At 37.8% G+C, this 26,857-nt stretch overlaps 1 protein-coding gene across 13 annotated transcripts in view; it reads right to left on the bottom strand.

The window, feature by feature from the left end:
• The window catches only part of tenm4 (teneurin transmembrane protein 4), a 150,788-nt gene that overhangs the window by 77,578 nt on the left and 46,353 nt on the right, over positions 1 to 26,857 (bottom strand). For 6 of the 13 annotated variants that reach the window (XM_085131021.1, XM_085131020.1, XM_085131023.1 and 3 more), the window contains exons 4-8: positions 14,403 to 14,624; positions 4,813 to 5,062; positions 1,796 to 1,870; positions 1,457 to 1,555; positions 316 to 551 (exon numbers count right to left, since the gene is read on the bottom strand). In XM_085131021.1, the coding sequence (XP_084987147.1) occupies positions 316 to 551; positions 1,457 to 1,555; positions 1,796 to 1,870; positions 4,813 to 5,062; positions 14,403 to 14,624 (882 nt within the window). The remainder of the gene's footprint in view (positions 1 to 315; positions 552 to 1,456; positions 1,556 to 1,795; positions 1,871 to 4,812; positions 5,063 to 14,402; positions 14,625 to 26,857) is intronic. The other 7 variants (XM_085131026.1, XM_085131029.1, XM_085131030.1 and 4 more) reach the window with 5 other exon arrangements.

Genomic DNA, 26,857 nt, shown 5'->3' with positions numbered 1-26,857 from the left:
TTAATTTATTTCACATCCTGGCTATTTGCAAGAGCAAGACACTGGATTGCCTGTCTGCAGTTTCAGTCAGTCCAATCTATGAATGATAATGTTTCTTCAGACGAATTGTGTGGGCAAAGAGTCAATCTGTGAGTCCCTATATAACCATGCTTATATAAGGTGCAGAGGACAGATTCATCACTATTGAAATGGATGACAGAAGGAAATGATAAAGTATGTATTCATCCTATGTCTGCATTCAAGTGAGGGGCGGGGTTTGGAAGTGATTGACAGAGGTATATGTCTTGGTGTATGAGAGTGTCAGAGGTGACTCACCGATGAAGTAGGCTAACAGGAACAGCAGTGTTACTGAGATGAGGATGGCACTGAGAGCAGCACATTTCCAGTTGCAGTGCTTATAGGGTTTCTTCAGGCTGAAGGCAGGTCGAGAGAAGGTGTTTCGAGGCAAAGGTCGTGGAGGAGGTGAGTAAACTGTGCTGGAGGTCAAAGGGTATCCTGGTGAAGTTGTGCAATACATTGGTGATGTTCCACCTGGTTTGAATAGGAAGTGCCTGGGAAAATACAGTTGCTTGTTAGTTCTAACAGAAACACTAGGTGCTCATTACCATAATGTTGCAGGTTATTGTCTATCCAGGTACAGCCCTTTCCAGTGGTAAGTAATACCAAGCACATTCAGTAGTGTTACCATAGTCATGCTAGATTAGTGAGAAAACTAAGGCATTTCGGGTTGAAACAGCTGAAACTGTGAATCTATATTAAATCTCTTTCAGAGGACGAGTGACCACAGCTGGCTCTTGTTTATATATTCCATCCGTTGCGAGAGGAGTAATTCCCCGTAACCATGTGTCAAGGCTACGTAGAGGAGAGATACATTATATAAGGTTTCAGCATGGAGTTGAGCAGATTTATTCGCCCTTGAAGAACATGGCTGGCTATCTCAGAAAACGTGTACAGCTACATGTCCAAGTGCAGAATGATCAGCCCATCAGAGAGCCAGTGGCAGCGGCACTGTTGTCAAGGCCATTTTACTGACAAGCATACAAGAAGCTCTCGAGCAACAGTGACATGAGCGTGATTGAATGTCATATTACAATGTATGATGTGGAAAGTCACTGAGACTATATTTTATTTATACATATCAGGACAAATCTCTCACATGTCCTATTCAAGCAACAGGAGACAGCATGGGCAACTGTGTTCCACACAGCGGTCGTGTTTACCGTTATTCAAAAGCAATACAATCCAACAATGTTACTCGATGCAAATTGTTAGTTGTATTAAAACAGGGAAGGGACAAATACAGCAAGGATTGTAACACTGCAGGAGATGTACACAGATGATTGACAGTGTTTCAAAACAGAGGATGCTCGATGGAAAATAGTGCAGGCATCTATTGTTTTCATGGCAAAGCAGATCCTGACAGTAGTCTGAGCCAGATAGCAAACATGCAACATACCCGTCGTTGTACGAGGCATCGTGGCGTGCTGATGCCAGAATGTCCATCTCAATGAGGTTGTCCTGTAAAGTCTCTAGGAATGTCTGCTTTGCTATGTTTCTACACACAGGTGGAAAGATGGATATGAAGCTAGTGTGAGACATGCGTGCAAGAAATACAGAAAGGCCAATACAACTTGTGATCACCAAGCAACATCAACACCTGACAAATGGAGCTCAAGATGAACAGTATGGGACAAAAAACAAAACAAAACCAAGGCCCTTATGGAACTACTTCTACAAAGGTGTGACACAAATAACATCTACCTGTCTTATGCCCCTCATTTGGACACTGCCATACCTTGTTTTGTACGAGCCCTGCCCTTCTCTGCAAGCGTCTTGCTCTTCTCTGATAAACATTAGAGTATTCTGGCTCCTTTAAGGTTGTGATTGGAAGAAAACAATGCATCACTTACAAATAAGAACCTTAAAGTCTATTACACACAAATACTACTCTAAGTCTAATGAAAATCACTGAGGTTTCACAGCCTTTATACTGATTAGTATCCTTAACTGCTACTTTTTTCCCATTTAATGGTTGCTACATGTCTTAAAACACATTTTCAGTAAACATTTCTAGAGTCTCATGTCTCACTGCCCCCCACCCCCAAATGAGAGCTCTGTTCCATAAGGAAATACAGCAGCAATGCAATGGAGAAATGAACTGTCCACATGCAATGGGCAGGCTGAACACGTTGCATGGTACAAGAGAAAAGCTTTGTTTTTGATCCCAGTCTCCTCTGCGGCCAGCAGTAAAATCTGTTCATAGTCTTTAAAGCTTGTGTTCTAGGGAAGAATGCTACTTTTAACGAAGAAAGAAATACTTGGCAGAAACTTGGCAGAAAAAAAATGGTGAAGCTGGACAGGGCCAACCAACTGCTGGCATTTTTCCAGTGCTAAAGCACGGCAGAAATATACCAGTGCTGAATTTATCAGTGCAATTAAATTTCCCAAAAGTGACAAGAGAGGGCCATTTTAATACTATTAACTTAGTAAAAGTGACATTTAATATTGCAGGGTCCATGCGGATATTGCTAATGGTTTCAGTTTCCTTATTGGAACTTTGCTAGGTGTCATTTTTTTTCCTTCAATGCAATAGGTTATCCAGACTCGATTCTGTATGTGATTTCAGCAGCACTCTAGCCTCTCCTCACCATCTGTTTTCTGTTCCACAGGGAATACCTGCACGGGATTAACTGGAGCTGGATGATGTGTAATCATTCATTATACAACTAACTGTCCTTCTACCAGCTGAAATTGATTCTCATTTTCCTGTTGACTGAAGCGTCTCACAAAAACTGAAGGAGGAGACAGTAAGTCTGTTCAAGACTGGTTTCTTAGCCACGCCAAATTAGCTATTAGCTATTTTCCTGTCAACAGCTATTTAATTTATGGCAATGTATTTTATCACACAGACCAGTGGTTTTTAATAAGTTCTGAATATATTAAAAATATTGGCAACATTTAAACTGAGGACGCTGTTATATAACATTTTCAAAAAACAGAAGAAATAAACCACAACATTCAAACCTTAACTTTTGTACATAAAGCTATGCAGCAGCTAAGAACAAATAGCTACTGTTACCCCTTCACACTTTCTGAGCTGATTTTTTCGAGTCAGCAGTCAGAAAAATGTTCAGAGAAAGCGATATAAATGGAGGAAAGAAATTCTGTCCTCTCTCAGCTCATCATAGTTTACTGACAGAATCTGAGCTGACCAACCAAATTATAATAAGCCTGAACAGTACTTGTCTAACAGCTTGGCAAGATCAATATCAATCATTATTCAGTGACACCTTCACTAGGGTACTACCTGTTCTAAACAGTATATATATATGAAGAAACCACCAGTCATTGGCCAGAACTGTGGGTTTAGCTCATTCTTGATTATTTGTTATAACACTTTTACCTATAAGAAGCAGAAATACAATTGCTGCATTTATTTAAATTTACAAACTATTTAAATTGCCAAACTGTTCACTTTTATATATAATATAATATAATATAATATAATATAATATAATATAATATAATATAATATAATATAATATTGGGATGCACCGATATTGGGTATCGGCCTCGATACCACATTTTCTAAAGTACTCGTACTCGTTAAAAGTCCCCCGATACCGAGGACCGATACCACGGTCTGAGACCTGTCTATGTTTGAGCGGCATGTAAGGGGTTAATCACAGGCAACAGAAAAACAGACGAACAAATTTAAAATTAAATTTTGTTTTTTTATAATTATTTATTCTGTAATATGTTGCATACAACATGCTTTTCATTTTAAATAAATGTTCTTAATTCCATACTAGTCCCTTGTGTGTTTGTTTTTTGTTAAATTGTAGGACTAAAGCTGTTACCTGCAAATGTAAATCATGGTTTTATTAAGTACTCGGTATCGGTATCGGCGAGTACTGAAATGCAAGTACTCGTACTCGTTTTCAAAAAAGTGGCATCGGTGCATCCCTAATATAATATAATATAATATAATATAATATAATATAATATAATATAATATAATATAATATAATATAATATAATGGTATGCGCAATTTTTTGTCATTGTGATCTATTGTTTTTGGCCTTAACTGCTTTGAAGAGATAATTGCAACAGTTATAAAACAAAGGGTTTTTTTTGTTCTCCATAACAACTTACTCAAAGGTGTTAGGGTTTATTTAAGGAAATGTGCCGCTGGTGATGTGGCGATTACTTTTTTCTTTTTACTATTAGCAGACTAAATTGATATCTTGGAAGGCTGAGAAAATTCCGCCTCAGTATTCCTAATTTCATACCGCCTTGCAATAAGACCATCCAAAGAAACACCAGATATTCCCTTGGTTACAATAACACTTGACAGACCTACTCCACACAAGGGCCTCCTATTGAGAAATGTACTAGAGAAATGAATGCTGATTAATATGAAATAAATAAAACTCAGGGCTGAAGTGGAGGGGCTACGAAGCCTGCTCACGGGAGCCTGAATATAATTTGGTATTATCCAACATGATTGTAATTACTCTGCTGTTTAAACTCAATAGCTTCCCCTGTTAGGACTCCTAGTATTAGGCGAACCAAAAGCACCACTTTTCTCTTGTTTGCCACAAAATCATGTTCATCACAAATATAGGCCTTTGCCCCTAGCAGGATATTTTCCATTTTATTGCTTTGCTCCTTGTTAGCACTGTGGTAATTTAATATGGAGGGGACAGCAGGAACAGGAGGAAACGCCAAGTTCAATGGCACCAGCTCAGCTCAAGTCTTCCAGATGCCAACTTCTCTATACATTGTCTGAGAGACAAACTACACAGTACCTTGTTTCCAGGGGGATGTTGCTGTTAAGTAGCCAGTTGTCCTGTGCACTGCCAGAGTCTTGACCACTGGCGGGACCCTCAGGAGGAACGGAGCTGTCTGTGGGCGCAGGACTTGGGTTGCTCCGTGGTGTGTAGTTGCTCCTATTCAAGGAGTTAATAGAGGCTGCATGGTGCTGATGATTGGGCGAGTGGGAGTGGGAGAGTGGTAGAGGAGGCGTCCGCAGCCGAGAGTGATTTTGAAAGGCTCCGTCTGAAAGAAAAAAAAAACAGAAAAGAAATAAAACATGGAACAGATATTTTAAAAGAATAAAAATTCGACTCATTTACTGTTTGCTTTCAGGCACTTTTGGGTTACCTTTGAAAGCACCATCAAAGACAGCCAGATTCAGTTTGCTTGCCAGCATAGCAAGAATATGGCAGCTCCTTTGAGGATGCACATTCCAAAAGGTTTGTGAAAGCAAGCTCATGTGTGTAAACTAACTGGTTAAGACAAATCCAAAGCTTATTTCACGCCTTATGGTGTTATTTCAACCCAGTCAGGAACAATATTCTGACTGATGAATGATTAGACAAAGCTTCGGTAGCACATACACTCACCAGTCACTTTATTAGGTCCAACTGTTCAACTGCTTGTTAATGCAAAAATCAGCCAATCACATAGGACTGTGTTTAGGCATGTAGACGTGCACAAAAGTGCTAAAGTTCAAACTAAGCATCAGCATGGGGAAGAAAGATCATGGCATCATTGTTGATGCTAAACAGGCTGGTCTGAGCCTTTCAGAAACTGATGATCTGCTGGGATTCCCAAACAACCATTACTGGGGTTCACAGAGTGTAGTCTGAAAAAGACACATTGTCCAGAGGCATAGTTGATGCCAGAGGTCAGAGGAGAATGGCCAGACTGATAAGCAAGCAGAATAAACTATAATACCAACTGTTACAACCAAGATATGCAGAAGAGCATTTCTGTGCACACAGTGCATCAAACCTTGAAGCAGATGGGCTACAGCAGCAGAAGACCACTGTGGGTCACTCATGTCAGCTAAGAACAGACAACTGAAGTTCACGCTGAAGTACATTGGGCTATTCTACAGTGGCAGAGTCAGAGTTTGTGGTAAAAAACCCCATTAAAGAATGGATCCATCCTGCCTTGTATCAATGATTCAGGTTTCTGCTTGTGGTGTAATGGTGTATAAGATATTTTCTTGGCACACTTCAGGCCCCTCAGTACCAATTGGACATCATTTAAATGCCACCTGTCTTCTGATGGCTGCTTCCAGCAAGGTAATGTTGCATGTCACAAAGCTCAAATCATCTCAAACAGGTTTCATAAACATGACAATTAGTTAATTGTACTCAAACGGCCTCCAGAGTGACCAGATCTTAATCCAACAGAGCACCTTTGGGATGTGGTGAGATGCGAGACTCACATCAAGGAAATCTGCAGTAAGTGTGTGATGATGTCACGTCAATATGAACCATAATCTCTGAGAAAAATGTTTCCAGTATGTTGATGAATCCATGAAGAGTTAGGGCAGTTTTGAAGGAACTTGGTAGTACCAGGAACCTGGACTTATCAAGCTATACATCACAAACTGACCAGTGAGTATAAATTAACACCAAAACTACTAAGTTTTTCACCTTTTCACTTACCAACAAAAAAACGCAGTTAAAAAAGCCGTACTTCTGCTCATTATTTCTCTAACTGACTCTATCAGAGCGTTCTCTCTACCTCCCACAGAGACCTGTGACAGTTTACTCAGATCAGACACTGACTCCTGTGTAAACAGATTAGCCGGCCTCTTCCTGAAACACACCAATTCACTCTGCTTTTCTGAATTTGCATTTAGCGTTTTTTTGAGCATGCACAGTTTTTTAAAATAAACAATACTTTGTTTGCCTCCAAACTTCAATCCTGTAACTGCCGCAGCTTAAGTGAAACACATTCAAGATTTGATCCAGATTTAATCAACCAGGTTAAGAGTGACTCCACTGGTTATGTACCATTTCAAAGCTTTTAGCAGCAAAATTTGCTCTTTTTTCTTTTCTTTTTTCTTTTTTACCAACTCTATTGTCACTTTTTTAAGAGGATTTAAAACTATTAGATATGAAGTCTAGAAGGAGAAATTGTACCCTGTGGTTTTATATTCACTATTTGATAGTGTGCAATTCATGAGATAGAGGACCAATGTCTGTGTGCACTCTGTATCCATTTATTTCCACATCTGCTAAGCCATTCATCAATCAATGAACTCCCGGCTTTACACAGAGTGGCTTTTCTTTATAGCAGTAAGCCTCCTTTATTTCACAGATATCCACAACACTAAATTGCCAATTTACAGCAGAGAGAGCAGAATACAGACACACACAAAGCTTATTTTGTATAATCAGCTCCTTCATTAAAGCGATACCTACTCATGCCAGTCAAGAAGCTTAGAGTCATTTCAGATATTTTTAGGGTCAGGAACATGAAGCTCTGATATCAACATGTGTCAATCAAAGCAGGCAAAATAAGAACTTTTAAGGTGCACACTGGGTATTCAGAAAACATTATTATTAAGCTTCAATGCTTAGGTCTAGTCTGCAAAGTGGGTATAAAGTCCTTTGTGTTCAGAGGTGGCATGCTAAATAATGGCTCAGCAAAAGAAATCAACACAAAATGTACCATGCTGTATTAAGCAAGCTTGTTTCTTTTCAGGATTTAAACAAGCTGTTGCTTTACAAGGCACTAGGTAATTTTATACACAGTTTCATATTGTTTCAGTCTAGTGTTTCTGTTTCTTTACGTTCCATTAACTATCACCAAAAAAAGAGAAAACATTTTAATTTTCACCTGGCTCAATGCCACGTAATCTACATATTTTCTAATGTAAAAGAACCACTGAAAGAAGTAATTGCTATATGATGCACAGATGGTCGGCTACTAAGTTCTCCACTTCTGCACAATGTTGCCTCTGTGCTTAGTCGAGACAGTGAAAGAGAAGCACACCACAGTCGTTATCAGCAGTGGACTAGTGTGAGGTAAGGCCACACGGTTGTTGATGATCTCCTTCCTGCTCAGTAATGTAACTGATTCCCTAAAGCCATTAATAAGGATATGCTAATTAGTTACAGGGACACCACAGATACTCTGAGAAATATATCACAAGGACAAATGCATCGCTGCTCTGGAATGCATTTACTTTTAGGTAAACAAATACTTTACTTCCTACTGTATGACCATCAAGTAAATGTAGGGCAACAAGTAATTAATTCCTCTAACATATTTTTGTTCCACCTGAGGACCATAGAAACAGTCCCCAGTGTTATAGCAAGGCTCTTAAGAGCTTTGCTATAACATAAAAAATTACCACGAAAATAAATCGGTGCACATCAATATATCATAAACTTAAGTATAAATTAATACAAGTATGCAGAATGGGCTTGCAGTGTATAGTTAGGACTACTGCCTCTTCTGTTCACTCTGTTTAAAGACCACAGGAGGAACATATTTGAAATATACTTTCTGAAGTCTGAGCTACTCTGATATTTAGATTTAAATTTACATTTTAAACCTTAATGTATCAACAGTTTTAAAACTGATGGAAAATAATTCTGGTTGGGTATTCTACCTTTGACCTTCCCTTTGGATACTGTAACACTGAAAAGCCATCTCGAAATTCAAGACAGCAGTTGCACAAATCAGTGACTGAAAATCTTCTGCAGCCTTTAATCAAACCTTTGATCATCATATGCCACCTAAAACAATTTCCTTTATTGTGTTTTCACTGATTCATTCCCTTCTGATGAGCTGCTGCCTGCTGAGACCGATTCTTCATCATAGCTCTTCTTCTGGCACCTGGCAGCCACTGCTCTGCTTTAGCTGTTAGCTAACTATTAATGAGTTATACCTTCAGGATTGAATATAGGTCCGAAAGAACATGTAAATTTCTAACTTTAATTATTCTATTTCTTTTTAAAATGCACATATATAAAGGCAATTTCCTTCTAAAGTAAAATTACAAAGCTGAAAACATTTTTTGTTTTTTAACTCAAGTCTGTACTTTATGGCCCAGTAGGGGGTCAAGGTCCACACGTTTGACAATCTAAAAATCAGTTTTGCAGTACAACCAAACTTATATGCACTATAATGTTTTTATGAACCTCGGAGAACCCTGAAAGCTGCAAATTACAAAAGATAATTTACAGTCCACTCCAGTTGTTTTATTGGCTTTTTGAGAAGTTTTCCCAAACCTACCAACCTGTTTATATATAAGCAATTCCCAGCACACTGCACAGTAGAACAGATTATAATAAAGAGAAAGATAAATGCTCGTTGCACCTGGCTCAACAGCCAGGCAGAAAGTCATTCTTATTTTTCTGAAAAGAAACAGAAAGACAAGAAATGCGTCTGAGACCAAGCACAGTGAAACATGACCCCCACAGATGTGGTGATTCAGCAACAATTATTCACTACTATCCAAAGGATGCAAGAAAATAAATGGTTTTCTATTGACCTGCTTTGCACAACAAAATTGGCACAAAAGAAGATTCATTTGTTATCAGAGAGTCAGAGAAGGACTTTGTTACCATAGCCAAACTTTCACAGGACATTCAAAACAGAAGCCTAAAGATACCCATTCAGTCTGGGAATGTGGCATATTCATTTTTCTTTCTAACAGATGTATGCACTGGTTAAGGCCTCCTGATGCTTTTCTAGACAAGTAATTAAGGCAAATCCACTTCATTAGCTACGACCTCACCCTGCACTCTGAGAAATAAGAGAGATGTCTAATGGTGGAATGTTATAATTACTGGGAGACTGCTGTCCCATTTGTAAAAAAAATAGTGACACAAAACTCAGGGAAAGATTAAATAAAAATTAATGGTTAATGTTCCACAAACAAGTAAAATTTAAAAAAAAAAAAACAAAAACTAAAAGAATACAAAATAATTCAAACTCCTTGTAATATTTCTACTAATGCAAAGTTACAATTTTTACTCAAGGATTAGAAATCTTGGTTATTGAGAAGTCCTGGGTATGTTCATTTACTCATGAGCTACTGTATTGAGCAACAACAACAACAACAACAATAAAATCGACAACCAGTCACAGCAGAGCATCCCTTCATCTGGTCCAATTTAGCACTAAATGAGCCAACAAACCAATAAGAGCAGGTTGGGATTTTCGGGTTGGCTGCCTTGGCATTTAAGACGGAAAATAGGTGTTTCTGTGATGATAAAATTCTGTGCTATGTAAACCTTATATGGCACTAAAATAAAAGTATTAACATATATGTTATATAGCATTATATCAGCTCTTTATTTCAGTGGATACAGTGAATATATATAATAGACTGAATCAATATAATACCAGATATTGTGCTTGCAGTGTGTGTCATTTGCCGCATTCGGCAAATCACATACAGAGGCCAGGTTCTCAATTTACCACTCGGTATAAAGACCTGGGTTGCGGGATGTTGTATTTCTGAACAAGGACAGTGGATGAAATCTATGGCAGTGATGGTCACACCTGATGAAATAAAATGATATGACATGCTCCAAACACCCGATCAACGCATTGAGGTGTGAGCTATTCGATACAGAATTAATCAAAAGCTATCAAGCGCCCAGATAAATCATTAAATATTGCTTACTGCTACATCCCCTATGGCTAATCACAGGAGCAAAATTTCCAGTTGAGTACCATTTGTCTATAAAAATACAAATAGAATTTGTCACGAAGGCAGTGAAGCTGCACACTCTACTGACTCTCAGAGGCTGGTTCTCTCTGCTGGACTTGCTTTTTCTTATGACATTAGAGAAGTCTGAATGGAAGATACATGAGGGAATTTCAGCTGTCTTTGCTGGACCCATTTGAGAGGTAACAGGTGCCGAGAACAACGTGATGTGTTTAGCGCTCAGTCCTCCACTCGCTCTCTATGGAAAAATAGGGAAAAAACATATTGAATTGGGACTATAATTTCACCTTCATCACCGAGGTAGAAAAATGTTGATATTTTAGAAATATAAGATCCCTAAACAAGCTTTTACAAAGGAGGTAACTAAGTAGAAAAGACTTGATGGAAGTAAATATATTTATCCAAAAAATATATGTGGTTGTTTTTAATAACACAACAAAAAAAATATTAATAACATAATTCAGAAAAATCTAGTTTTACAGCAATTTAATCTATAAGGATTTGCTTGCAAATGCTTCTCTCACCCTGAGATCTAATGGATTTTCTGTCATTCCCTGAGCTGCCTTAGAAAGAACAAGACAAGTGTTTATGTATGCTCTGTTCTGTGTGTCACTCTGCTGCAAATCCATCAAGAGGTTGGAGATTTTGTTAGATGGCACAGATGGCCTCCAATCATCATGCAATGGAAGTAATGCATCTCACTTTATGTCAATGAAAAGAAGATATGTAGGTATGCAAAATGCATTATCCATAGTCCCTGCACGCTGACGGACAGCAAGTTGAATGGAACTGGACAAATTGTCTGTTGACTCTAGTTCATTGATAACTTGAAGCTATTACTAAGAGAAACCAATTTCTTTTTATATGTTAGTAAAAAAAAAAAAATCAGATCCTCAGAAAAACAGGGGCAAAGCATGGCAGTGCCATGTGCAGCTCATTAAATTATTATTTAGCCTCAGATAGTTTTATTCCTCACGGTGTCTGTGGCTAAATTACTTTCTGGTGTGACCTCTTTTAACCACATTTCTCCGTCCTTGCAGACGCAGCGGGATGATTAAGCAGTTCAAATGAAGACTTATTTGAATTCACACGCAGCTATGTCCCCGGGCCTTCTGTCCGGCTCAGCATTCCTGCTTGGTCAGCTGTGCGGTGGTGGTGGTGTGCTGGCCCTTTCACCAGGGAGCCCGGCTGCACTGAAAGCTAACACTGGCCGACCTCATGCTGTTTTGCATTAAGAGATGCTAATGCTGGGAGTTTGCAGTGTCTCAGATCTTGTGGCTCAGTGTGGCAGCGGGATCTCACTGGCAGTCTCCTCGGGAAGAAGCCCCTCAGAGAAAGCTGAGGGCCACAGTGAAACACATGCTTCATAAAAGAACTGCAGGCTTCAGCGAGCAGCCTCATCAGCCTTAGAGAAACTATTGCTCAGTGTTCCTCTAGATAAAAGCAGGACTACCCCCACCCCACAGGAAAAAAAAGGGAAATAAATAAACACTGCTGCCTTGAAAGCTACTAATGTGAATAATGATATGCTGCTGAGAGTGTTTACTTGTTCAAAATCTAGCAGAACATTTTAAGTCCTGTGTGGGGGCTCAAAGACGACCTTGAGCAAATGTAATTTTAAGCGATAAAAAAACCACCTGTTTTCTAGAGCAACAGATATGCTGTGAGACAATTATTTTGGCATGCAAATTTTCTTTGGTTCTTTGCTGCCAATAATAACGTTATTTTTTTATTTTTTTTATTTTTTGCTACAGTCTGTTAACCCTGACTTTGAATTTTTCTTCTACAACTGACCTGCATTAAAAAAAAAAGATCTGATTTGATATTCCAGTCATTTTTGCTATGGTGGCTTTTAAATTACCTTTTTTTTTGCTCATGCAATTCTCACTGAAACCTGAGATGCATGCCAAATTCACATTTACATTTAGTAACATGAAACCTTTTTTATCCATAAAAAGAGAATAAAACAGAAAACATTTGAATTATTTTTCCAGATGTTTAATTAAACAAATATAGAAATGTGTAATTTGGTTAATTATATTGGCTATGTCATTTTGTGTATACAACACTCAATGACAGATACATTTATGTAGCTCATGATAACATTGCCACTAATTATTTGACACTACACAGACAGTTCTCCAAATCTGAATTTAAAAAGAAAATCTGCAAGACTATAGAATGACTAAAGACACAGGCATCAAACAAGCTTACATAACTCATTAGGTGGTTTAAGTTAGCTGAAGTACGAAGGCTATTTCCTCTTATATAACTGTATGTCGCTTCTTACTGTCAAACATTGTGTAGAACTAAATAATAACATTCATTAATGAAGAATCTAAGCAATATTTACAAGTTTCTCAGAACAGAAAAGCATGGAAATATTAAGAGCTCTGGTGTACTGTTATATGAAATTGTATATGAAAGGCACATAGAAACTTGCTCTACTTTGCAATTTAACAATCAGTCCTACAAAACCTGAGATGACCAAAGCTACTGGTGGGGGACATTCCTCATCGGTAGTCTCCAACCCCTTACTGACAGCCAGAGGCCAACCTAAACGATGTACCTATGCAAATCAGTGTCATTGTTATGAGACAAATCTGCTGCTTTAAAGGCCATTCCCCCCACCCATGTCCCCTTCAGCACAGTCATGTCACTGTTGGGTGACCAGCATGTTGCTACTGAGGAATTAGTGTTGAGATTTGCGATGGGATTAATAGCTCCTTCTCTGGGCTTTCTAAACAGGCAGCTGGGGTAGTTTGGAGCTCTGTGAGTTAACCCTTTAGTATTTGATTTGTAAGATTGATCAGATATTTCGATTTTTTGAATTTTCCTTTGGGTTTACTCCACCAGTAACAGATGTACAGTAGCTGAAAGACATCAACATTAAAACAACTCTAAAGCATCTTATTTAGCATGCAGATGTGAGTGATAAGTTTCATAATGTTTCATAAACACAAACAAATAACTTTTTATACTGAAAATGAAGGTCTAAGCAACCCGTATGCAAAAGTCTCTGAATTTGTAGCAACCAGAATAGTACAATGCAGCAACAAACAAATAATATATGACCATAATTTCAGCCTCTAGACCAGCCGAATTACATTTACCTGCACACACAACTCATGCAAATAAAAAAGATATATCATTATAACTGAACGTTAACTATTGATAGTGTGAATAACATAGTCTGACAGCTGCTTGGTAAACATACTGTAAATATTTTACACTCACTACATTTTTGTCATCTCCTAACACCATGTGAGTCTGCCAGTCTGAGTGAGTGTTAAGTTAACAGCAGGAGACATTGCGTTTCATGAGGAATAATTAGCTGACATTTATTAATAAGAAATCATGTTGGGACTCTTTAGACTCACTCTAGCTCAAAAACCATGTTTTGCTATGCTATTTAAATAAAAAAAATGACAGTGTTTATTTTTAAACTGTTTTAACATAACTTCAGACAACTCAGACTTCAGAGTTCTATTAGGATACGACAAGGACTACATTTCAGTACTTCAGTACTGTCTCAGTACTGTCTTTTTTATATTTCTTGTCTGAGGTGTGGAGGTTGCATGCAGCTGCTTTTGAGGGATTTTTAGATGGATACTCTCACCATCAAACATTGAAATTGAAGAGAAATATCTGTGACAAATATCTCCTGCTGAACCAAAATCGTCCATCTCTTTGTGTGAGGCTCTGAACTTTGCAGACCTTGCTTCAGAGAGTGTTGTGCATTTCCTGAGGCTACATATCGACTCAAAAGTTTCTACTCTCTCTCATGGTGCTCAGAAAAAAGGGACATTTTCTTGCCTATAGCCATCCACATGACCTATAACACAACATATCCAGGAGCAGGGGAAGGCTAACCTCCACAAAGCAACAGTAGTTTGAAAACCAACTCACCATCAGCAGTAGCGGTAGCAGGAGCATACAGGTTCCCTGAGCCAGTTTTAACTAAGAATGAATTGGGGCCAAACTCATCCTCAGAGTCAGAGTCCTGGGCTGGCTGAGCCGCACAGTTACCTAGCAACCCTCCCTGGCTCTCATTGGCTGCAATGGAAGGGGGAGGGTAATGGAGCTGCTCAACAGGGGAGGAGGAGGCGGATGAACAATGCAGCGGAGGACCTGTGGACCACAAACAGAGACAACACATGGGGGGGAAATGAAACACACCCAAACACAGGCAACATCACACAGAAGCAGAACACACACACACACACACACACACATGCAAGACTTAACTCTGACACTTCAAAAACAAACAGGGACACATCTGCCTTTGTCTCCGCCACCTCATCCCAGCTGGGAAGAACAATACAAACAGCTAAAATGACTTTGAGATAGAATAGAAAAGGTAAATGCCTGGCACTGGTTTAGAGAAACAAAAACAACAAAACACCTTTTTGGGATGTTTAATGCAAAAAGGGGGGATAATTACAGGTTACAATGCTCAAATCCAAAAGCAAAGGGAAAAAAAATAAAAAGAGGAAAACAGAGGTGACGTGTTGGGGTGTATGGAAACATTACAGCACAGCAAATATGCATCCCATCAGGAGCCTGTCAAATTACTATGAATCTAAAAACTCCTCAAATTCTAAACAACCTCTCTTCACATCCTTTATCTAACATAACTGCCATTCTCCAAACTATAAAAGTTACACTGAGAGATAAGTGATTAGAGATCAAATTTGCGCACTGTGCAGCAGGCATATGAATATGTCCCTCATTCTGGTGACTGTTAATACTCCCTCCTGTGGAAATATATAAAACCCCTGCCAGTCAAGAAATGAATCCAACCTGAACCAATCCTTCCTTTTTTGTATGTACACTGTGTCCAACTTAGCTTTTCTACTTGTCAGTAATATAAAAAATAAAACAGCATAGTTGTCAGAGAGGTCAATTGCCTTTAAAGCATGAGTCATCTTGTTATATTTCAATATATTTCCATAACTCTTACATCTGAATATGGTACAGTTTTGTCTGTTAAGCCTTATTGGCTCCAATCACATGCTGTCAGGGAATGTTAAATCTCCACAAAGACCTCCTATTAATGTGTAATTAACTTTTGATGGAACTCTGCAGTGCGCTGAAAATAACACTGCTTAAGTAACATGACTACAGCGCACAAAAGCCATCAGTTTGGCGCTCTCCCTATTTTTCCATCAGTCCTACTGTCTTGATGTTGAAATTCCAGCTGACCTGATTGTCATTTATCAGGAGAGATGATTTTCGTCTATGTCTGTAATGATCCCTGAAGAGTATTAAAACACGACTCACTGACTCGCATCTAATTAGGAAACAATTAGTGATATTAACATATCAGCCACAGCCCTACACAAGCAGTAAACGTCCACTGCTTCAGAGAGTCACAGTTTGTGCTTTACACACACTTCACACCAGACACTTCATTTTTTTCTCAACTCTCTAATGCCGGTTCAGTAATGGGTGCTGAGGCATAGTGGTCCTGCTGTGGGTTAATGGCCAAGACTCTGCTGTGATTGAATGTGCAGGAATGTATAACGGCGAGAGGAAAAGCTGTAGCAAAGAGCATTATCATGGCTGATTCAACGGGATTCATCTAAGACATGTATTAGTAACAACTCTGTGCTGCTAAATCAAGTACCACTTGACAAGCTACTACCTGACGCTATTTAAGACCAACCGTAGGATTGAAATGCTTGACGATTAATACAAAGATGAGCTGCACAAGGGTCTTGGACTGAATATTACTGCATTTTCCTCTAAGAGAGAATTCATCACTGAGACCAGAAAAGATTAAAGTCCTCTAAACATGGTCAAAGTCATAACGTAAATGAGGTCAAGGTAGTCATGTTCAGAAGCCATTACACTTGCACACAAAGGTTCTACTGTCTCACTGCATTTAATTAATACTGCCTTACCCACACCACATCCACCTGAAGCCAGACACAAGGCCTCTGCAGACAGAAAGCCACAGCTTGAGATGGCCAGAGAAGTTTCTCTGGCTGCCAGAGTTGATTGCTTTTGCCTTCGCTCACTATATTACAGCAGCAAAAGGGAACCTTTACTTAGGACCCCTTGGACCATGTCCAACTGCTGTAGCTTCTGACAGCTTCAGGAAGTGCCTTTTACTGCCTAGTTTGTCCCAACTGCTAAAACAGATGACCACCCACTGCATTTAAGGTCTTAATCTACTCATTAGCAAGCCAATTACAAGAACAGGCAAATAAGTGTAATCTGTAGGTAAGGAAATCTGCTAAATACATTGTTGCTTTTAGTGCTTGCTCTCTATATAACTGCTGACAAAATGTTTCAATAGATTTGGGTTGTTCTAAACCAAAGGAACCTACTAATAATGTAACATTCTTGCATTAAATGCATGTAACCTCCTCTGTAAACAAACATTTAGAAATTCTAAAACGTTTTACTTTCAGTATCATTAAATTCTATTCATTTTAATAACACTATTATTAAAAATGCTCAGATGTGTCAGAATAAAGTGTGAAAACAGAATCGAATGAATGGCTAATTATTTAAAATGATAATCTGACAAACACAACAGATAAGGCTGAAACAGAGGAAGCAACAACACTACACAAGCGTAATGCTACACCACTTGGTGGATATGGGTGGATATAGAATATAAGTTTCATATGAATAAAAATATGCTTATATGAAATAGAATTTGTATAAAAGTTATGCAGTGAGTTATCAAAAGTCACCTGAAATTTAGAAAAAAGATAAAAACTGAAGCGCTGTGAGGCTTTTTAAAAATAATAATTAAAAGATACAGTTCTACAGGTCGAAGAAAAAAAACTGTATGTGGTGTATGAATTACAGACATGATCCTAGCAGCAGTATAAACATGCAAATGTATGATGAAAAAATTCGATCAATTATTTTTATAATCCTACAGCTTAAAATAAATAAGCAAAAACTGACCAAAGACTAGTAATGGGCATGGGCTACATCATGCAAATGGGAGCATAAGATTCTTTGGTAGAATCACCTCTGTGTGTTTATACATCACTACTGTACTTAATCATTAGCAATTATTAAACTATAGTTCTCATTCTCTCTCTCTTCATAGTTTTCCTTTTCTCCTGTCTCTTTGATCTCACCTTCATTACACTTTAAACTGGTCACAGCAGATTGTTGCCTCTCCCTGAACCTGGTTCTACTAGATGTTTCTTCCTCTTAAAAAGCATTTTTGTCTTCCCACTGTCTCCAACTGCTTGCTCATAGGAGCTGTGTGATTATCAAGGTTTCTTTCTTATATTGTAGGGTCTTTAACTTACAATAAAAGCAGGTGACTGTTGTTGTGATTTGGTGCTATGTAAATGAAACTGCATTGAACTGAATTGAATTCAATTGTTAAACTGTTTAAGAAATTCCCAAATCAACAAAAAAGAAGTTCGCATCTTCAGTGGCAAAGCTCCATGTCTATGCTCCATGAGTGGTGACATCACATCTGCACTCTGCCACTATTCTGGGCTAAATCTAAATTTTTTACAGTAACTGACAAGTGCAGCACGAGGGGGTTTCCAAATGGGCAAGGCAAGTTTGTGACTACTAGAAAAAAAAATCAAGAAAAGTTGTTTTTTTTAGCTGTTTTAGGATTTTTCATTTGCTTCATCACTAGTGCTCTGGCTGCACTAGTTAAAATTCCATTACACAGATCTTTGGGATCTGTGTAATGGAATTTGGTCAAGATGATGCTGTGCTTATCTGACTTACTTTCTATTTTTATTTAATTAGTTTATGCAAAATTTATTTTTACCAATTTTCACCTTTACCTTTCTTAAACACTGTTTTACACTGCCTTTTTCAATCGTTCTAGAGTTGGAAACTGTTACAGAATCTACCGCATACTGGTTCACAAATCCCTATAATAGCGTCTCACCCTGCATTAAGCTTTAAGCTGTTTTTACACATGTGCTGCAGCCGTGAACTTCTCTACACCGGAGGTGCAAAGGAGAATGTAAATGTCTGAAACAGTAAGACGGGAAATTAGCCAGTCTTCAACTTGTCAGCTACCTAATACACCTACCTAAGTCCGTGTGATGTCTGATTGCACTGATGTACAAATAGTGCAGCTAATTGTCTGCTGTATTAGCTGCTAGTAAGAGAGTGTGTTGCCTCCCACACATTCTATCCAGGAAGCTTCCTCATCCAAAAAATAAATAAATACAAATAAATAAATAAGACTACTTCCAGTAGTGCGGACTATCTCCTTCAATGTGCTACATGACAGTTCATGTGTGAAAATGGCTGTGGTGTAATAAATGTCGCAAAATGGTGAAAGAAACAGTATTCACAGTGTCACAGGGTAAGGTGACAAACATGTAAGGCATCCAAATTGTGTGTTACTGTGTGTGTGTGTGTGTGTGTGTGTGTGCGCGCACGCGTGTGTGTGTGTGTGAGAGAGAGAGACAGAAATAAACACTATAAAAAAAACCCCACCAGGATAACCAATTTAAAATTACAGAAATAAAAAGCTGGAACACTGATCATTTATTATTTAGCAATAATCAGCTATGTGCTGTGTCACTCAAACCAACAGCAACATAAAAAGCATTTGTAGCCACACTTTCTGCTCCAGATCTGTTTGTATATTATGCCTCTGATTATTATGTGAGTTCAGAAGTGACTACAGACAAGCAAAGGCATTACCAAACATATTTAAGAACTGCAACCGTGTACAGACTGTAATGCACATTCTGGCCTTGAGAAGCTACGAAACTAATCAGAATGATAACATTTGTGCATGAATGAGAAGCAGAATCAGTATAAACAAAAAAAGAAAATTTATGTTTAAAAATTCCTTTATTTGAGGAGGCTTCACATGCTAAGAGAGAGGAAATGAAATCAGGTAAACAAAGAATGTAATTTAGAGGGAGATTACATCCTCCCTCTAAATTACATTCTTTGTTTACCTGATTTCAAGTGAAAAGAAAGTCGAATAAGAAGAATCAACAGAGTCCTGATATTCAAACCTTTTTTCTCTCCAAACTTAACTAATCTTTCTTATTTTACCACCGACTGATATAAAAGTCTGAAGTTATACATAGAAAATAAGACATATTCATGGAGATAAAATGTGCCATTCTTCAGCTAAGCAACATGATAAACCAGGTCTATGACTGCTTTTGTTAAATACAGCCACCACACGGAGGAAGGCTGGAGCAGACGAGTGACTCCATGATGAATGGAGTCACTCGTCTGAATTATGTTTACTTAAAAACTGCGGCTAAGGGCACTAAGCATATAAGACACAGAAGTATGACTCAGAGTCTCAGAGGAGACTGAGTGTCATCATCACATAGCTATTCTCTTTGTAAAATGCACATTGTGTTGAACAATGGCGGTCATATAAGACTGTAGCAAAGGCAGAATCATTTATTGTAATGCTAATCGTAATTTAATTTAATCACAGCATTGTACAATGATAATATGGCAACCCCGCCCCCAACCCAAAAAGGTCCAAAGAGCAAAAAAAAAAAAAAAAAAAAAATAGACAAATAGACAAAAAAGAACAAACAAGTAATATTATGTGTCAACAAATTGGCTTGGACGGTTGTGTGGTAGCATTTGAACAGGAGTATGTGAAAGGTTGGCAGGTTGTCATTGGCAGATCAGTAAAATGTTATGTAATTTGCTCCTGGCACCAATTTTGTCATCCAGTGTAGGTGGAGTAGGATTCACTCCAAGATGTTATGCCATGAATAAAGCCTTTGTCATATTTTCGGCTGCTGAATTTTATCCTCAGCCATCATCAGAGGGCCTGATCGTGAATATTCGGATTTTCCCTGCTGCTGTAAGTGTTCCAACTGTGTTTAAACGTGGAGGTCAAATGGAAATGGACAGCTCTATTTTTTCTGTGTGCGCATACATGCAAAGTGCTCGTCTCTACACCACAGTGGTTTTGTTTCTTGTCTGCACCTACTTGGCATTTTGCACCAATCTGCTGATGGTGGTTGATGATGTTAGTGAAGTGCAATTTTAACGTCACGATTCAGCATCTTTTGCACTAATCACAGTAAGGACCTAATCAGAAACATGCAATGGGTGCAGCACAAAGGCTCTGTACTGTTTACATCATTACTTGGTGAAGGAGCACCTTTAAGTTCTCCTCTAAATTTATGTCTAACAAATACGTATGTTTGCCGCTGTACTCAACTTTAATTGTACTGTTGCCAATCATCAGTCATCTATGCACAGAGTTTTGTTATTTATTTTGATTTCATTATTATGTGCCAGATTTTGCTTATGAAGGTCCTCCTTTTCTCTTGATTAGCTGTCTTTGGACCCATCTGAAGGCTGCAGGTATGCGTTGCTTCTGCAGTGTCTAATTTGAGTGGCACACGGTGAAATGTGATTATGCACACCACCACCGATAGTCTTGATTAAATCTTCCAAAATCAGAAGCAAGCATCTACTTCCGTGTCTACTATAGGAAATCTTTACTTACACTTTATGGAGCAAAAATCTAGTATCTTTGCCAGTGTCTCTGCTAAACAAGAGTGGGTAAAAATAAAGGTACTTCAGCAGTATTAAAGCTTTACTTCTAGAAAAAAATGACCCACAAGTGTTCGTGCTTTTCAAACTAAGCTATCAAAACAAATTAATACAACAGTGACTGTTGTGAGTTTGCTGAGAAGCATTAAGGATATATTCTCTTCAAAGGAAAACAGCTGGCTTCATAAATAAGCCTATTATGCCAAACCAAATACAAATAATGGTCTATTAATTGAGTTTTATTTGCCTACAAGGTGCTTTGGCCACCAAGGTGCTTTAATTGGATAGTTAATAGCCTTTAAATTACCTGAGCATCTGCAATTCCCTTTTCAGCTTTCCAAGTTTTTCCCCCTCATAACGTCTTGTTGCTTAAAGCCCGAGTGGCCATATTTACTGTGTTAACCATTTAGGATTAAGTTGTCCGGGGAATGTTGTGTGACACAAGGTCTTTAAAAAGACTGATAAAGAGACGACTTCATTAATAAGGAAGTCTGATTCTTTTTTTCTACTTGGGTGTTATCAAATGTATTCTCATGAACTATATCATGATATTTTATGATATAATGAATTTCGAGAATATGAAAATGTGGTGTTAATATTGCCATTGTGTCACTGACAATCTCAGAGATTCAGCGTCTTTGTGACTAAATAATGTAAAATCCTGTAGTAGTCTCTGCACTGTAGCATGATGAACCTTTGCAACACACTCAAGACTTTATCTATTACTAACCACATTTCTTTTATATTAAATTGCATTTTGTCCCATAAACCTTTAATTTGCATATCCTCAAAATGTATCATAGACCATGTTAATTGTTGATATTGGTTAGTAAAAATACAAGCAAAAGCAGGTGGAAATGTTACAAAAGATCAACAAAAAGCAATGTTTAAAAACCAACGCAGTTACAAAAATTTATTTTCTCATTTTTGTATTTCCAAAAATGTATATAATCTTTTAATGACCATATTATCTGTAATTTTTGCTGAATATAAACATTTTACATTTTCTTCTGACAAATATTTGTGAGGATAAGATCAATGGAAACAACAGATTTTGTAATAAGGCATGTAAAAAGTTATCAGGATTAGATTACAAGACTGCAAGATGTATCTTGAATACTCATAGTATGAGTATTCAAGTATGTGTGCTGTGGTAATTTAACTAATCGCAGTTCTACAGGCAATACGGCCAACAAGGCAGCTTAATTTTCTCTTGTGCATTATTATTAGAATTCCCAAATTGACATAATTGTGTTCTATGATACTGCTGCAAGCAACAGCTAGCCTTTTGATAAAATGAACACTTGAAAAGTGGTCTCACTTTAGGAAAAGAAAAAAAGAGAAAGAAAAGAAATGTAAACAAAAGCAAATTTGCAGCTTAAGGGGACAGAGTCATAAAAGCAACTCACAGAAAACAAGTGATAAACCGTATTGTAAACATATGTGGTATATTTTTTTAACTGTGATACCACAAAGATCATCAAGCTACTTTACAATACTCAAGATTACACAAAACAAGACTTTGCTAATTGATTTGGTGCAATCCTATGTGACATCAAGTCCTCCTCCTTACCCCAACTCCACAATAGAACCATAGCCTCGCTTGCAGAGGAAGTGGGAAACAAGCTTTTATGAACCAGCATTGAAAAATTGATAAATATCTCTCTGATGGTGCCATTTACCTGTGAGGAATCAATATCATAATAACGAGAGTGAACCAAATGTATGATTGAAAATAAACTGTAAAAACACATAAATGTCTTTTTTCTTTATAGACGGGGCTAACCATTACTGAGCAAATGGAAATTATACTGTCTTGTAATAAAACAGTATGCCCACAGAAGAAACAATTCCATTTAAGACTTTCCCACTACACTTCTATCAGCACTTTAAGCAAAGCACCCATTACTTACAACAACTGTATGCTCTTAAAGAGACAAATGCTGAATTATAAATGGATGAAAAGAATAAATCCAGAAAACAAGAGAAAAAATCTCATCGTCGATCATTAATGCAAATATTGTAGTAATAGCAGTAAAATGCTAGAAATAGTTAGTGATTTAGATCAAATGGGTAATTTTCATTAGTATATTCACAGGCAATGGGCCTAAGATTAATTTAACATCTTAGGCAGTTTTAATCTATTCATCCGCATGGGGAAAGAGGAGAATCTCTAACTAACGAGTCGTATGTGGGAGGGACAGTAACTGTGTGTGTATATGTAAGCATTTAAACACTGCAGAGAGTACAATTAACAGTAACAGTATTGTAACAGTATTGTAGAAATTCATTTCACCGAAACAATAACGCGGCGCACAGTGTGACGTCAAATAATGCGCACACCTTTGACGTTACGTTTTCTGCGTTTTCTCCGTTTTTCTCGTCCACACATAAATGCAAAAACGGAGTTTTCAAAAATATCCACCCTGGCCGGAGTTTTTAAAAATATCCGTTTTCAGTGACCAAAAATGCCGTTTACGAACGGACGAAAGGTGCAAACGCATAGAAAAATCTGCGTTTTCAAAAATACCGGGGTACATGTGGACGTAGCCTAAGATAAAAAAAAATCAGCAGCATTAGCAGACAGCAGAAAAGACAGATGCATTCCAGGGTATCACCTAGGAAGATGAACAGGAGGCCAGAGAGGCTTAGATTAGAGATGGCATTTCCTCTCTGGGTTAGAACCACAGACTCTCTCCCCAGTCATCCTCTACCCACATCCCTGCTTGGCTGCTGCCACTCTCTTGCATCCAGTCCACTCTATTTTTCTGTGCTGGAAGGAAAAGAAGAAAACTTGTGTGCCCCACTATCCAGCTGAAAGACACCATCTGTTCTTACTTTTCTGTGACAAACAGAGAAATGAATCAGACTCGGTATTTAAAACTGAAATCAACTGAGGAGACTTTTTTCTGTTCGAAGGGAAACCCTAAATCCCGCTGAACGGCAAGCTTTGATTCAAGGGTAGCAACCTTTTTGTGTTACCCTTAAGAAATGTTTTGACACCTAGAATAAACGGAGAACACAGTGTGCAGGCCAACTGAACATGCTGAGACAGCTAAGCTGATGCACCGTTTTTTGTTGTTGTGTTTTTTAACTGAGCAAACGTTTTCAAGACTCCTTGGTCTTTAGGCCCAATCCCATTTTCCCCCCCCTTTTTTTTACAATTTACTTTGCTTTTGAATCAGTGCTACTTCTGAGGCAGTCTGACATTGCTAAATCCCTCCATACAGCCCCATTTAAGCATCCCCAGGGTTTTCTTTGTTCTAGGATGAAAAGTAAAGGTTCCAATCACCTCACCTCTCACTGTTAACGACATCCTGCAGGCCTGTGATGGCTGTTTTCAAGGATCTCCTGGTCGACACAACTGTTCGCAAGTGACACTGTGACAAGACATCTTCTCTAACTGCACAGAAAAAGTGCAGTAAAGACAGGCTTATAAACGCACCACGCCCATTTGGAGAATCCTCAGCAGAGGATTCCAAACTTCAAAGTTGTGCACATGGTAATCTGCTTTAAATGGATGTTTCGCGGCCTCTATCATAGCTCGATCATCAACTGAGCTGACTTAAACCATGGCTGAAAAAACAATACTAATAGTGGATAATTATCAGCTTTTACTTCATCTGCACAGGCTGCTCCATTCCCTCTTCCATCGCACAAAGAGGCTGGTGAATAAACACAATGACATGAATAAATAATGATCCCACAATCCTCTTAAGGTCCCCGAATAGTGAGGGGGAAAAAAGACAAAAGTTTACTTTTGGTGTTTGAGAGCAAGCAGAGCCTGAAATTGTAAGCGACTCATTAGGGCTACATGTGGCTTGCCTCAGGCCTTGCTGAACAAAGATAACACCATCCCCATCCTGCCATTCCTCAGTGCATTCTAGGGCTTGCCTAATAAAATTCTAAAGTATACCCTTAAGAAAAAGCTACATTCCTAATAAAAGACAATGATGATTGATATGTTTATTGATTAGCATTCAAATATCTCAGTGAAGACAGAACAAAGATTTACCACAAAGCAAGAAAGCATGAGACAAGGCTAATCAAAAGGTATTGGCTGAAGCATTTGCTTATTACGCCAACCCTTTTAACAAAAGATCTTTTAGCATGCAGCTCCTGTACACAGGGCTCGAAGCAAATAATAAAATTCAATTCAATTCAATTTCATTTATATAGCGCCAAATCACAACAAATGTCGCCTCAAGGCGCTTCATAGATACAGAGAGAAAAGCCCAACAATCATATGACCCCCTATGAGCAAGCACTTTGGCGACAGTGGGAAGGAAAAACTCCCTTTTAACAGGAAGAAACCTCTGGCAGAACCCAGCTCAGGGAGGGGCGGCCATCTGCTGCGACCGGTTGGGGTGAGAGAAGGCAAACAAAGCAAAAACAAAACAAACAAACAAACAAACAAACAAGAAAAAACACCACCACCTTAGTAAGTAACTACATCAAAGCAAAAGAATCAAGAGGTTTTCTGTTTTTTGTTTTTGTTTTTTTTTTTTGCTCTTTTCATTCTTGATATATATATTTTTCTAATACTCTATTTTTAAACATATTTTTAAACAAGGAAAATGAACTACACCTTTTTAAATCACTGTCATAACTATTCCACAGGTTAACTCCTCTAACAGAAACACATCTCTGCTTTATATTTGTCCTTATCTTGTTTTTTTTCAAAGAAATCTGTTCCCCTTAAGTCATATTGACTCTCTCTGACTTTGAACAGCTTCTGAGTACTGGGGCAAAGCAAGCTATTTTGTGCTTTATACATTATCTGTGCCATTTTATATTCAACTAAATCATAAAATTTCAGGGTATTCAGATTAATAAACAAAATGTTAGTTGGTTCTATATAGTTTGATTGGTTTATAATTCTTATAAATACATATATTATTATTATTATAAAATAATAATTCTTTATACAATAAAGAGCTTAAACACGGCCTCAAAAAACTGAAAACCTTTACATCTTCCAAATTTTCTCCTGGAATCCAAACTGTATAATACAGTAAAATTCTTTACTGAGAGAGACACATTTTACACGATTTCACCAGATGTTGTATATAGCCATCGGAGTAACACGCCTGCTTTCATGCTGAGTACACCTCTGTTAAAACTGATATCCTCCTCTCATCATGCTCTCCAGATAGCTTACATAAAAGCCCACTGTTTTTCATTTCAGACACTTTGTCAGTGTTGAAGAATTGATTTGTGTGTGTGTTCAGCTCCCACTGAGTGCAAGACAGTTCAAAAGGCTATCTAAAATACATGCTGTCAAGCGGCTTATGTTTGTAAGTGCTTATATAATTCATAGCATGATAAAAGTTAAGCCACTAAGAGTCAGCAACATGGTCAGTAAGATTCGTTTATACCACAAGAAGTTAAACAAAGAGTAAAGAAATGAAGTGGGCATAAATGTATTTTAAATTTGAAAACAATTTCGACCTTATATAAGTATATTCCAACCATCTAAGTACTTCTTATAATTCATCCAAGTATGTAGTTAACAATACTTGGTTGAACGTCAGTTGCAAGAATATTTTGTGCAGACAGAAAACACCTTTTCTAAGGAACAATTGTTCACAGCAAGGAAAACTATTTTTATTGCAAATTTCTTCAAAGGTGATGAAAAGCAAGTGGACTTGGACAACAGCACAAACATCATGATTATTTTTAAATAATTCGTCAATCTAGTAGCAAAAAATTATAAGAATTTCCAATATTTTATATATTCTATTGTTGAACATTGAGTCCTTTGCGTACAATTTTTCATTTTACGTTTTGACACATTTGTAAGGGTTAAAAAGAATCATTTAAGAATTCAAATAAGACAACATTGAACAGTTTGTTTACCA

This window comes from Neolamprologus multifasciatus, chromosome 14, assembly GCF_963576455.1.
Source record: "Neolamprologus multifasciatus chromosome 14, fNeoMul1.2, whole genome shotgun sequence".
NCBI lineage: Eukaryota > Metazoa > Chordata > Actinopteri > Cichliformes > Cichlidae > Neolamprologus > Neolamprologus multifasciatus.
Note: the sequence above shows the minus strand (reverse complement) of the source record. Positions and strands in the feature narration are given on the sequence as shown.